This window comes from Schistocerca gregaria, chromosome 2, assembly GCF_023897955.1.
Source record: "Schistocerca gregaria isolate iqSchGreg1 chromosome 2, iqSchGreg1.2, whole genome shotgun sequence".
NCBI classification, from domain to species: domain Eukaryota; kingdom Metazoa; phylum Arthropoda; class Insecta; order Orthoptera; family Acrididae; genus Schistocerca; species Schistocerca gregaria.
The window spans coordinates 471,167,898-471,183,064 of record NC_064921.1 but is presented as its reverse complement, the minus strand read 5'-3'; the positions used below and the strand labels follow the sequence as shown (position 1 = coordinate 471,183,064).

The 15,167-nt window shown below is 42.8% G+C and overlaps 1 protein-coding gene across 2 annotated transcripts in view; it reads right to left on the bottom strand.

Moving 5' to 3' along the window:
• Nucleotides 1–15,167, bottom strand: part of LOC126326403 (transcription factor SOX-21-like) — a 240,031-nt gene that overhangs the window by 136,190 nt on the left and 88,674 nt on the right. For both annotated transcript variants that reach the window (XM_049995637.1, XM_049995638.1), the window contains exon 2: nucleotides 12,523–12,854. In XM_049995637.1, coding sequence (XP_049851594.1) covers nucleotides 12,523–12,854 — 332 coding nt within the window. The remainder of the gene's footprint in view (nucleotides 1–12,522; nucleotides 12,855–15,167) is intronic.

The window sequence follows — 15,167 nt, the reverse complement described above, 5'->3', positions numbered from 1 at the left end:
GATATCAACCTGAGTTCACTGTAATGCTCCTCAAACCACTGTAGAACGGTTCTGGCTCAGAGACACAGGAAATTATGCTACTGAAAGATGTAATCACCGTCGTGGACGACATCAAGCTTGAAGGGATGCAGATGGTTCACAGCTGTCAGCGTGTCTTTGATTACTATCACAAGTCCCCTCGAAGTGCAGGAGAGTGCCTCCCATAGCATAATACTGTTTCCATCAGCCTGCGTCCGTGGCGCGCTGCACGTTTCGAGCCGCTGTTCACCACGATGACGGGGTTTTTGGAGACGATCATAGACCTAGTGTTGCAAAGGTTGGATTCACCCGAAGAGCCGACGCGTTTCCACCGATCGATGGTAACTGACGACGTCGTTTGGTCAACATATGAACACGTAGGAGTGATCCGCCGCAGAGCTCCATGTTCAACACACTGCGATAAACGGTGTACCCAAAACAATTGTGAGTGCCTCAGATCGCCGGACAATCCTATGAACCCCACGTCCTATGAAGAGTCGGGGACGTCGAACCATTGAGGTGCTAGTGGTACTTTCACACTCCTTCTACCTCTTTCCGTAGATGTTCAAGACAGTAGCACTTGAACATTCCACCACTTTCGCCGTTTTCGAGTTACTCATTCACAGGGTTCACGTGATAATAATCTTCCCTTTGTCAAAGTCGCTTATCTCATTGGATTTCCCCTATTGTAGTCCATATCTTTTTTTTCAGTCCATATCTTTGCTAGATTGATCATCCGTCCGTGTCTGCTCATAATTTTGTCACCGTGTCACGTGGCCGCAACGCCACCGTACCGCATCCAACGTCGCGGTGGGCAGTGCTCATGTTTTGGCTCTCAGTGTTTATACAGGGTGTTACAAAAAGGTACGGCCAAACTTTCAGGAAACATTCTTCACACACAAAGAAAGAAAATATGTTATGTGGACATGTGTCCGGAAACGGTTACTTTCCATGTTAGAGCTCATTTTATTACTTATCTTCAAATCACATTAATCATAGAATGGAAACACACAGAAAAACTTTCTTACAGGAAATGTTCAAAATGTCCTCCGTTAGCGAGGACACATGCATCCACCCTCCGTCGCATGGAATCCCTGATGCGCTGATGCAGCCCTGGAGAATGGCGTATTGTATCACAGCCGTCCACAATACGAGCACGAAGAGTCTCAACATTTGGTAGCGGGGTTGCGTAGACAAGAGCTTTCAAATGCCCCCATAAATGAAAGTCAAGAGGGTTGAGGTCAGGAGAGAGTGGAGGCCATGGAAATGGTCCGCCTCTACCAATCCGTCGGCCACCGAATCTGTTGTTGAGAAGCGTACGAACACATCGACTGAAATGTGCAGGAGCTCCATCGTGCATGAACCACATGTTGTGTCGTACTTGTAAAGGCACATGTTCTAGCAGCACAGGTAGAGTATCCCGTATGAAATCATGATAACGTGCTCCATTGAGCGTAGGTGGAAGAACATGGGGCCCAATCGAGACATCACCAACAAAGCCTGCCCAATCGTTCACAGAAAATCCGTGTTGATGACGTGATTGCACAATTGCGTGCGGATTCTCGTCAGCCCACACATGGTGATTGTGAAAATGTACAATTTGATTACGTTGTAATGAAGCCTCATCCGTAAAGAGAACATTTGCGCTGAAATGAGGACTGACACATTGCTGGATGAACCATTCGCAGAAGTGTACCCGTGGAGGCCAATCAGCTGCTGATAGTGCCTGCACACGCTGTACATGGTACGGAAACAACTGGATCTCCTGTAGCACTCTCCATACAGTGACGTGGTCAACGTTACATTGTACAGCAGCAACTTCTGTGACGCTGACACTACGGTTATCGTCAACTGCACGAAGAATTGCCTCGTCCATTGCAGGTGTCCTCGTCGGTCTAGGTCTTCCCCAGTCGCGAGTCAGAGTCTGGAATGTACATACTGACGAAAGTAAAATGAGCTCTAAAATGGAAATTAAGCGTTTCCGGACACATGTCCACATAACATCTTTTCTTTATTTGTGTGTGTGGAATGTTTCCTGGAAGTTTGGCCGTACCTTTTTGTAACTCCCTGTATATAGGCTGCTTATCAGTCTGCATATAGAATAAATTTGATGGGACTTAACTGCTAAGGTCATCAGTCCCTAAGTTTACACACTACTTAGCCTAAATTAACAAACGCACACACACATGCCTGAGGGAGGACTCGAACCTCCGGCAAGGGAACAGTTCTCTATTACCAGTGTACGGAGTCCACGTTTTATAAAGGTTGAAACTTGCATCAAGGTTAAATAAATCACTCTTCATACTTGATTCAAAGGCTTCCCTAAAATTTGAATCCCAGAAGGGTGATAAAGATGTCAAAATCTGGATGTAGTCGTAGGTCACAGCTTGGCTAGTACGAATATCATCCCGAGCCATGGAAGATCTAAGTTTGGGATGAGCCAAGTTAGATTAAGATGGGTCTATAGTATTTTCCAAAAAGCACACGTGAAGACTGTCGGTAGTATTAGTGGTCACCTATTTAAGTACAGTTCCAGTTATTCATGGATCCAAAAAGGGGACGGAATTTCGTATGGCTCAGTAAGTCCCCTCCCCCCCCCCCCCCCATAAAAAATATGTTTATATTTTTACCTATGCAGTTTTGGAGTTACGTTACATTAATGTAATAATTAGTGCTATAAGCAAATTATTATTGTTGTTATTATTATTTCAAACATTTTATTTTAAAAAAGGAAAAAGATTAGTGTTTAACATTCCGTGGACAACGAAATCATTGGATACTGAGCACAATTCAGGATTACAGAAGGCTGGGGAAAGAAACAGGTCGCTCCCATTTTGAAGGAACCGTCCCAGCATTTGCCTGGACCGATTTAGAGAAATCGCAGAAAACCTAAATCTGGATGGCCGGGCAGGGACTTGAGACGTTGTCCTCTTGAATGTGTTTTGTTAACCAATGCGATACCTCGCTCTGTAATATTTTATAAATTCCACTATTATGAATACCTACTCATTTTTGGCTCTTTATGGGTGATGGTGAACGTAAGTAATATTGTGGCTGGATTGGTTCCATAAACAATTCGCTGGCTAATTTCCTTCCCTGTCCTTTCAAAATTCCAACAGGTGACCTGTAATAAGTCCGCCGCCTACGGCCGTAGAATCGAATCTTTCTACTCCTCTTAATTCGGACAAGATTACAAAGCCATGATGATGTACTCTTTCTGGAATATAAGATGGTTATCTCCAAAATAGAAAATTTGGAAATTTGTGCTAAGGTCTTATGGGACCAAACTGCTGAGGTCGTCGGTCCATAAGCTTATGCACGACGTAATCACTTCAAACTGACGCTAAGGACAACACACACAGCCATGCCCGAGAGACGGTTCGAGCCTCCGTCGGGAGGAGCCGCGTGGACCGTGACAAGGTGCCCGAGACCGCGCGGCTACCCTGCGCGTCTCCAAAATAGACAAACTTGGCTTGGAAGTGAAGATTGGTGAGATGTAGTTCTGCGGGTACCTCTCTCCGCTGCCAAGATCGCTGACTCTATTAGTGCAGCGACGCAAGGCTCGGCTCTGCCCCATTCGTATCCTGGTAGTGAAAGACTTCCATGAAGAAGCATTTGAGTGATGAAGGGACAATATGTTGTGGCGTACGGCTGGCCACCATGATGTGCTCAAAAGAAGGAGATTCGCTCTCACGGTGTGACACCACACGACGCATTCAACGGCGATCTGCTCAACTGGTGGGTCGTTGAACTCGGCTCTTCCCTTGGTGCTATTCATAGGGAAGAGAACACGTGCCGGCACCAGCTTTCACCCTCTCGCTTCCTGTCATTTCCATACTCACCCGTAACAATAGAAATGTAACAGTACACCGCACAGCCAGTTATCGAAGTCATCCGCGTGGCATAGAAACCCACAAAGCTCCCGAAAGGAAAGTAAACATTTCTCTGTATTTCAGTGACTCTACAAAAATACATCACATCTACTGTATCCGAACTTTTGACTAGATGAAACATGTCTTGTAACTGCAGAATTTTGACTACATTTGACTTTGTTGCACACCTTAAATGTATATGTAGAAGATTCTTTGTAGTGTCTCTCCGGCGTGAATGAAAACCGAGGATTGTAACGGAAGTAAGATACAATCAGAGACAGTTCCTTTCTTTCTTTTGATTGAAACTTGCATATGTTGTACTATCGCTGGTTTCGTTTAAATAATGAGTATGTCAGGCAATTGACTTTTAATTATTACTGTCATCGTGCTCAACCTGCCGATGGAGGATACACTTATTCACCCGAAGCTACAGCAGTTGTACTTACATCCGAAAAGCTTGAAGTAGGTTTCGACAGGTTGCAAATGGCTTCTATGGGAATTATCTTCATTTCAACGACAATTTCAAGCCCTTGAATACAAAAATACTGACAGTAAATTTATTTACTTATTACATGAAACTAATAAAATAAGTATCTTGCACTACTGCATGCGTTTTGAAAAGATTTTCGTCCTTACCCTATGCAGGTAGCACAATGCGATGTAGTTTTTTGTAACTGCATTCGGGCATTAGATGTTTTGTTACAGATATCCCACGTATCTTGCATCTCTTACAGTAGAGAAATTTTAATGATTTTATCCAACTAGGTCCGTTAGGTATTCAGGTATAGAGGGTTTGTTGGCGGTTATCCTTTTTACCCGCTCGTCCTCCCGCATTAAGTATCTATGTCGTTTTAAAATGGAATTGTTTTGTCCAACAAGTGCAATGGTCCGCATTCACGAATGAAATAAAATGCGTCCTCAACATCATCTATGCTAAGAACATACAAATACAAGCGCAATTACTACTGCTCTCATCGGATCATAAACAACTAAAGCCTTGAGATATTTTCTCGAGCAGTGCATATATGTCTTCTCTATAAATTATACTCTTTACGAGGAGCTGTGTAATTGCTAACAGTCGTTATGAATCAAACCAAATTTCATGTAGACGTCCACTCACGAATCAACTTAAAAATTATGCTTGGAAAAGCTGGGAGCTACAAATTGTACTTATTTCTCTAGAAGTACACTGCGTGACAGGAAATTTATTTTTAAAGAAAGATCGTGGGATTCAATAATGATTAAGGGTTTCAAGTTCCACTTGTCGAGAGCAAAACAGTAGAGTCGTCGCTCTTTCGGGAGTGCACTGAGAGACAGTGGTATTTATTTGGTGAGTTACCAATTTACACGTTCCATTTTTGCCTACTGCGTTTTTATTTTTTTGTTTACGAAAATTGTACGATGTAATGACCCGTCATATCCAGTACAGAGCATTATTATGATCCAGAGCAACTGTCGTTTGTTACATACCAGACATACTCTCTGAGGATGAGTGTGCGAGATGTTCCACAGCTTACTATGGGGCGTTCCACAATCGCTGGAGATCGTACGGCGAAGAATCCGTAGGTCGTAAACGGAGACTAATATTTTTCAGCTCATATATTAGTGTGTTCACGTGTACGGAATCCGGCAGTCCACAGAAGGGTTCCTTTCCTTTCATACGGCGCACTTTGTTGTTGTAAGATAGCAATCGTTTGGGTGAAGACGATCGCCATATGCTGATCCTGATTAACTACAACGTCAATTTCAACATCTGGTACGTGCTGAGGCCGGAGCAAATGCACGAGATGACCAAAAATTCCATAGTAAGTCTAAAAAACTTACCGCCTTTGACACCAGGTCACTTCTTCGATTATTAATTGCAGAAGTTTGATTCTGCGTGTTCTGCAGAATCGTAGAAAACTCCTTTACGATGACTCACGAGTCATTAGACTCAAGTTTGATATACAATCTCAGTTTGAGCTCTTTTGAGCCAGTACATATCGATAAAGAGTAGTGAACGTTTTACCTGAAGCAGATTACGAGCTTTCTCGTAGAGATTTTAATGAGCACTTTCGACAAGGACTAAGGGCCTTTTACGTATGTATATTCCATTTGAACAGTTCTAATTAAAAGATAATCGACTGAATAATATTGGTCGGTGGTCACGCGTAATCATTCCTGTTCTGTTATGAGTACCCATACAGACTTCTACCGTTCTGTCTTTGGCTTTTTGTAGCTGTAGCATTTGTCTTCGGCAATCCAGTGCCGCTATAGGCACGAGGGAACGGTTTACAGGCAGCACTGACACGCAAATACTTGTGAAGAGCTGTTTTCTGCATGTTTTGGCGTAACTGTTGATTCTTTAAGGTGTATGTAAATTCTCAAAGGATATTTTTGGCTCAGAAACTGGCAGCTCGGGCAATAAGTGGTGTAAGTTCGCGAACCTCTTGTCGATCTCTGGTCCCAAGTCTGGGTATTCTGACAATGGCCTCTCATTTACTGTCATTTCTTGTTAACAATATCGGCTTATTCCCAATAATTAGCAGCTTTCACTCAGTTAATACTAGGCACAAATGCAGTCTGCATTTGGATCGCACTTCCTTAACTCTTGAACAATATAGTGCTGCATTCATTTTCAATAACCTACGATAAGAATTCAAAAATCTTAGCAGTAATCCTTGCACTTTCATATCGAATCTGAAGAGCTTCCTCATGGGTCACTCCTTCTATTCTGTCGGGAGTTCCTTGAAAAATTAAGCTGATTCGTATGTTATATTGTTGACTGCGTTTACTTAAACCTATTCCTTGACTTTTTGGAGTTCATAAATATTTCATTTTATCTGTTCTTACATTTACGTTGTAATTTCATGCACTGACACTTTCCATGACCTTGCAGACTTTCTCCTCAATTTCGATCTGCGGAACTAGACGTGTAAATAAATAAATAAATATTACCACCACAGATCCTGTAACAAAATGCTTTGTTGTTCATCAAACGCCATCAGGTGACAAGTGGCTGGGGCAGCGTGGAGAACTTTTCACTTATCCGAACAGATGAAGTAGAAATTAGCTCCGTACCTAGTCTGCCAAAGCATTTCACAAGGTCCTGGTGGGTCTCACCCGATAAAATTCGATGAACATAACCATTTCTGAAGGTTAAAACATTTTGTTAGCAGGGCGGAGGCGGTTATTTACATATATCTTAAACTAAATCGTCTGGACTAAAGGGATGGACAGCTACGCGAGAAAAGGGTTGGAAAGAAAGAGAGAGAGAACAGAAAAAACTTCCATCAGAAGTACGCTATTATTCATATAGATGCTTTGACATTATACTGTACTAACTGTTTCAAAGTATTAGATGCAAATTTTTTGGAAAACCCATATTAATCTCCAGATTTGGCACTGAAGTTACCGACCCACCGTTGCTCCCATATCCGTAGCCGCACTTAGCTGCATCGAAGAGGTTTTGGCAGCTATGGATACGTGTTTTATATCTGTTATAAGATCACGCCTATAACCTACTATAAAATCACTAGTCGGAGTGCACTGACCTAAAAGGCGACCGTGTTAAAAATAATGCGTTTTGACATCAGAAAATAACTTTCGCTGTCAGGTTCTACAGCTTTCTGCTTGCACTCATTCGTATTGTTAAGCGTTATTGATGGGATGACATGAGAAAAGAACTGAAGAAATTTTGCTTTCCTGTCAGGAAAACAAGGGGTGACATAAGGAAAAGATTAAGCATCAAAGGGGACATTCCTCGCAACAAAAAACTTATCAAACATAGACCATAGTCTGAGTACGAGATTTCTGGGAATGTACGTTTCGAATATAATAACAATAACGTATGGTAATAAATCATGTACTCTAAGATACCGGGAAAGGAAGAGATTTGAAGCATCTGTAAAAAAAAAAATCCTATTTTTCAAGCATTGTAAAATTTCAATTTCGTTGTGGAATCGACTCACTCCAGAACAGCTAGACAAATTGCACTGATCAACGAAACAACTAAGTAAGAATCAACACAAAGGTCTATTTAACCCACGAAACTGGAATGCACATGTAAACCTCCATAGGTCGCGTATTATTTACTTTGTTACTAGTTTTACACTACAAGAGAGAGCACCAGAAGATATCACTGCCCTGATGGCAAAACGTTACGGATTAAAAACTCTGCTCAGCACTACCATTATCTTAAAGTGCGACATGTGGCGGTTTATTTGTACATTACTTCCTAACTGTCGGTATGTCTCCTGTGTTTCTCTAACGACCTGTGTTCCATTGCCAGGTCCTAAAATTTTCAGATTTTCATTCCTGATCCAAGCTCTTCAGCGCAGAGTAGCATTTGGACCGAAGTTACTTGTCGGCTTTATTCCAATCTTCCCCCAACGGTTTTTATATGCCGCAATTTCCTCAAGCGCCATGAACATTATGCTTTTATATATTAACACATGTCCTATAATTGCGCCCCTTCTTCTTGTCTATATTTTCCACATATTCCTTTCCTCTCATTCATATTTATGAACTTCCCAGCGCACCTAACCTTCAACATGATTTCATTGCACCACATCTTAAACGCTTGGATTCTCTTCTTCTGCAGTTTCCCTACAGTCCCTGTATCATTTCCATAGAACGCCGTGCTCTAAACGCGCATTCACAATTTTTTTTTTCCTCAGATGAAGGTCAATGGTTGATACCAGCAGCACTCTTTGGCTGCGCTGTTCTGCTTCTTACATCCTCGTAGCTTCATCTGTCACGCGTAATTTTGCTTCCAACGCAGCAGAAGTACCTCTCCTACCTCACGTTCCCCATTTTAGATATTACGTCTGTCTCTAACCTCTTTTCTGCTACACCTTATTACCTCCGTCTTTCTTCTTTCCATTCAAGAGATCCCAGTTATTCTTACTCACTTCCAGCGAGTATAATAACTTCATATATGGATCTTATCACTGGTATCAATTCACCCTGAATTCTAATCGCACTCCTGCACCTTATTTTTCTTTCTGCCCGTCTGCTTAGCTGGGTGGTAGAGGTTTCGCCTCCCATGCAAGCGGGCTCGGGTTCGATTCCCGAACGGGTTTTAGATTTTCTCCCCTCGGGGACTGGGTATTGTGTTATGTTTCCGGAAATGCATATTTGCCACGGTAGATGGCGCTCACGAATGACAGTTCCTCTGACCACGTGCTGTATGTTGCAAGCCGTATGATTGACGCAACGTACCGTAAACAGCAGAGCGGTTCGTTGGTAAAGAGTACTGTGATAGTCTGGTGCGTAAACCATCGACAGAAAGGTTTCCCGTAGAGGGAAATCAACTGCTAATAATTCTTGCACTGGTTGCAGGTAATGGGGATAGTAGCCGTTGTCATGCAGGATACGCATAATCGCGCTTTAGCTTGCGCTATGTTGGCTGCCCACTTGCTGGAGATTGTACTAGGGTTCGTCTCAATATTCTGTAGAATACGGTCCTCCCAATCCGGTGGACACACAGTCCGTCGTCTCCTTGGCTTTCCTCTGTACGAAAGGACCCATGATCATCCAAACGCTCGGAAAGGGCTTGAAATGTTGTCTGATGTGGTTGGTGTCTGTGGGGGTGCTTCTTTTGGTATATCTCTGCTGCTTTTCGACCGTTTCCATCTGCTTGGTCATACGCAAAAACCATCTCCGGTTGTTTCCGACATGAACACCGGATCATTCGTCTGCTTATAGTATGCTACGTGAATCACACAGCTTTCAACATACAAGTAACACACAGCACGTGGTCAGAGGAACTTTCGTTTGTCAGTGGCATCTACCGTGGTAACGATGCACTTCCGGAGACATGTAGCATTTTTTCCTCCTTTTGCAGTCAAGAACAGGTGCCAGCATTTTGTCGGTTTTATTGATGTTCATCCTGTATTCTTTTTCGCCAATGTTTTATGCCAATGTGAGATCAGCTTCCAACGTGAGTAACATAGAAGTAGACATCCTCGGAGTGGTGAAGCAACTTAAATCACTTAACAGAAGCAACTATTGTGGTTCAGATTGTCTAACAGTTAGGTTCTTTCAGAGTATGTTGATACAATAGCTCCATAGTTAACAACCATATACAACCGATCGGTCGACAAAAGATCCGTACCCAAAGACTGGAAAGCTGCACAGGTCAAACCAATATTCAAGATAGGTAGTAGGAGTAATCCACTAAATTACAGGCCCATATCATTAACGTCGATATGCAGAAGGATTTTGGAACACATTTTGTGTTCGAACTTTATGAATTACCTAGAAGAAACCGGTCTATTGACACACGGTCAACACGGATTCAGAAAGCATTGTTCTTGTGAAGCACAACTAGCTCTTTAATCGCACGAAGTGTTGAGTGCTACTGACAAGGGATTTCAAATTGGTTCCGTATCTCTGGATTTCTGAAAGGCTTTTGAGACTGTACCACAGAAGCGGCTTGCAGTGCTTATGGAATATGGCCTCAATTATATGATTGGATTCGCGACTTCCTGTCAGAGAGATGGCAGTTCATAGTAACTGACGGAAAGTCGCCGAGTAAAACAGAAGTGGTTTCTGGTGTTCCACAAGGTAATGTGATATGTTCTTTGCTGTTCCTTATCTATATAAACTATTTGGAAGACAACGTGAGCAGTCATCTTAGGTTGTTTGCATGCTGTTGTTTATCGACTAGTGAAGCCGCCAGAAGATCATAACAAATTGCAAAGCGATTTAGGAAAGATATCTATATGATGCGAAAATCGGCAATTGACTCTAAATAACGAATAGTGTAAGGTTATCCACATGAGTAGAAAAAGGTATGAAGCTTCCGTTACACGATAAATCAATCAAATCTAAAGGCTGTAAATTCAACTGCATATCTAGGAACTACAATTACGAACACCTTAAACTGGAGGGAACACATAGAAAATGTCGTGGGGAAGGCGAACCAAAGATAGTGTTTTATTGGCTGAACACTTAGAACATGCAGCAGATCTACAAAAGAGACTGCCTACACTAAGCTTGTCCGTCCTCTTTTAGAATACTGCTGCTCGTTGCTCCCGCAAAGTTCGAAAAAGAGCAGCACATTTTGTATTATCCCGAAATAGGAGAGAGAGTGGTATTGAAATGACACAGGATTTGGGGTGGACATCATTAAAACAAAGGCGTTTTTCGTTGTGGCGGAATCTTCTCACGAAATATCAATCACCAACTTTCTCCTGTGAATGCTATAATATTTTATTGATGCCGACCCACATACGGACAAACGATGACCATAATAAAATAAAGGAACTCAGAGCTCGCACGGAAAGATATAGGTGTTCGTTTTTTTTTTCCGCGCGCTGTACGGGATTGGAATAAGACAGCATTGTGAAGGTTATTTGATGAACCCACTGTGTGATTCCGTAGAAATATCGGAATACGTGGGGCAATACTGACGCTACGAGTTATCTTAGAAAATAGATTAAGGAAAGGCAAACCCACGTTTCTAGCATTTGTGGACTTAGGGAAAGCTTTTGACAATATTAATTGGAATACTCTCTCCAAATTATAAAGGTGGCAGTGGTAAAATGCAGGGAGCGAAAGGCTATTTACAACTTGTACGGAAACCATATGGCAGTTATAAGAGTCGAAGGGCATGAAAGGGAAGCAACGGTTGGGAAGGGCGTGAGACAGGGTTGTAGCCTCTCTTTGATGTTATTCAATCTGTATATTGAGCAAGCAGTAAAGGAAACAAGAGAAAAATTCGCAGTAGGTATTAAAATCCATGGAGAAGAAATAAAACCTTTGAGGTTTGCGGATGACATTGTAATTCTGTCAGAGACAGCTAAGGACTTGTAAAGGCAGTTGAACGGAATGAACAGTGTCTTGAAAGGAGGATATAAGATGAACATCAACAAAAGCAAAACGAGGATAATGAAATGTAGTCGAATTAAGTCGGGTGATACTGAGGGAATTAGATTAGGAAATGAGACACTTAAAGTAGTAAAAGAGCTTTGCTATTTGGGGAGCAAAATAACTGAGGGAGGTCGAAGTAGAGAGGATATAAAATGTAGACTGGCAATGGGAAGGAAAGCGTTTCTGAAGAAGAGAAATTTGTTAACATCAAGTGTAGATTTAAGTGTCAGGAAGTCGTTTCTGAAAGTATTTGTATGGAGTGTAGCCATGTATGGAAGTTAAACATGGACGATAAATTGTCATGGACGATAAATAGAAATGGACAAGAAGAGAATAGAAGCTTTCGAAATGTGATGCTACAGAAGAATGCCGAAGATTAGATGGGTAGATCACATAACTAATGAGGAGGTACTGAATAGAATTGGGGAGAAGAGAAGTTTGTGGCACAACTTGACAAGAAGAAGGGACCGGTTGGTAGCACATGTTCTGAGGCATCAAGGGATCACTAATTTAGCACTGGAGGGCAGCGTGGAGGGTAAAAGTCGTAGAGGGAGAGCAAGAGAGGAATACACTAAGCAGATTCAGAAGGATATAGGTTGCAGCAAGTACTGGGAGATGAAGAAGCTTGCACAGGATAGAGTAGCGTGGAGAGCTGCATCAAACCAGTCTCAAGACTGAAGACCACAACAACAAGAACTGTGTGATTTGCAGAGTATCCATGTAGATGTAGAAGACAGTACGTGATTAATGGGACGATATATGAAAGTAGACTGACCGAGTCGCTTGGAGATCTCCGAGTTGTGCATCTTGGGGTTCTCCTGGGCGATCTTGCGGCGCTGCAGGCGCGACCAGACCATGAAGGCGTTCATCGGCCGCTTGATGTGGTCGTCCTGCGCCTTCTTGGCGGCGGCGGCGGCGGCGGCGGCGGAGTGCGGCTGCGCAGAGCCGAGTCCGGCCATGACGGCGGCGGCGGCCGACGCGGACACGGCCACCGAGGCGGAGACGGCGGGCGGCGCAGACACCGGCACCGACACGGCGGGCAGCGCCGGCCCGTGGCGCGCGCCCAGCGCCTCGTAGCCCACCGGTTCGCACATCGCACCGGCCGCCCTGCAACACGCGCCGCCACCGCTCAGTCACGCACCGCACCCCCTCCGTCGTCACGATAGTAATCCACTCTTCCCACACGACTGGTCCGCAAACAGATCTTTGCGGGCACCCCTTACTGTAATACAATTCACACTACCATGGCCAGTTTTTTCTTCTGTTTAATTCACGTCGCCCTCAGCAGCATTTTAAATCACTCTTCGCACAAAACTGGTCCACAAATTGAGCCTTGAGGACACAATGTCTTATAATACAATTAATGCTTTCGTGGGCAGTGTTTACTTCTGCCCAGTTCAGCTCGTCGACTGCAGGATTATAAAACGCTTTTCCAGAACTACCCCTCTAACACAGACTCGTGGACACGCTATAATAAAATTAATGTGATCGTAGATAATGTTTACTTCTGTTCAGGTCACCTCGTCTTCAGAATGAAACAGAATTTTGTGTACACCTCTTAATATAATATGGTTAAGGCTGCGTTGGTCACTGTTTACTTCTGCTCAGTTCCTCTCGTCGTCATAAGGATTATAAAAGCCTCTTCGTACAAGACTGGTCCGTCGACAGAGCTTTGTGCACACCCTATCTTCTTATTTTATATATATATTTGTAAAAAAAATTTCAGTAATCAGTCTTATGAAGGCTTTGATGCGGACCTCCACGAGTTCTTCTCCAGTGCTAACCTCGTCATTCCCCAGTTGCATTTGCAACCCTATTGTCTCAGTTATCTCTTCGATGTATTTCTATCTCAGCTTCCTCTAGCACCATTTAAGTTATTCCTTGATGTCTTAACACGTCTCTTATCACCCTCCCTGTTCTTCGTGTGTGTTCTATACGTATCCTTCTTCGCCAATTCTTCGGAGAACTTCCTCATTCGTTACTTCATTAAACCGCATAATTGTCAACATTATTCTACAGCACTACAACCCAAATGCTTCGATACACTTCTGTTTCTGTTTTTCCATTGTCCATGATTCACACTCATACAATGCTGTGCTCCAAATGTACATTCTCAAATTAAGGTCTACCTTTGATACCATTAGACTTCTTTTGCTCGCCGGCCGTTGTGGCCGAGCGGTTCTAGGCGCTACAGTCTGGAACCGCTCGACCGCTACGGTCGCAGGTTCGAATCCTGCCTCGGGCATGGATGTGTGTGATGTCCTTAGGTTATTTAGGTTTACGTAGTTCTAAGTTCTAGGGGACTGATGACCTCAGAAGTTAAGTCCCATAGTGCTCAGAGCCACTTGCACAATTTTTTTTTTCTTTTGGTCATAAATGCCCTCTAAACCTGTCCTAGTCTGTTTCCTTATATAATCCCTGCTTCGTCCGTCTTTAGTTATTTTCCTCCCAAGCTAGGAAAATTCCTTGCGTTTGTCTAGTTCGTGATCACCAATTTTTTATGTTAAGCTTCTTGCTATCCTCATTTCTACCACTTCGCATTACTTCCTGTCTTTTCCTGGTTTACTCTCAGGCCATATTCTCCACCCATTAGACTACTGCATTCAACAGATTCTGTAAATCGTCTTAACCTTCACTGAGGATAGCAATAACATCAGCGAATCTTATCACTGATATCCTCTCACACAAAGTTTTTATCCCTCCTGAGCCTTTCTTTTATTTCTGTCGTTGCTTCTTAGATGGCAGATTGAACAAGGGGGCCGTAAGACTACATCCCTGTCTTACACTTTTTTTTAATTCGTACACTTCCTTCTTGGTCTTCCAATCTTATTGTTCTCCTTTGGTTCTCAGAGCCCTTATTATAATATAATTAAGACTGTCATCGTCAGTATTTACTTCTGCTCAGTTAGCCTCGTTCACAGCAGGACGATAAACCATTCTCCACATGACTGGTCCATAAAATGAGCCCTGTGGTCACCCCCTCCTATAACACAATTAAGACTTTCATTAGCCGTTTTTAGCTGTGTTAACTTCTAGTCACCTCATGGCTGCATACACGATAAGCAATTCTTCATTTAAAACTGGTTCACAGACAGAATCTTGTGGACACATCTTCCTAGAACGCAATAAAGTCTTCCATGGTCGGCGTTTAATTCTTCTAAAACTAAGTGCTGAGATACCGTGGACTGTTGAAGCAGAGACTAGCATTTGACCCTAAATGTAAAGAAATGTAATGTATTTAGCATAAATAGGCAAATAGAAGCACTACTGTTCGGTTACACTTTAGGCAAAAAATCCTAAGAAGAGGAAACTATCAAAAAAGAACTAGGAGTAACCATCCGGAGTTAACTGAAACCCTATAAAAGCGAGTTGTAGGAAGAGCAGATGCCAAGCTGAAATTCATAGGGGCAATCTTAAGAA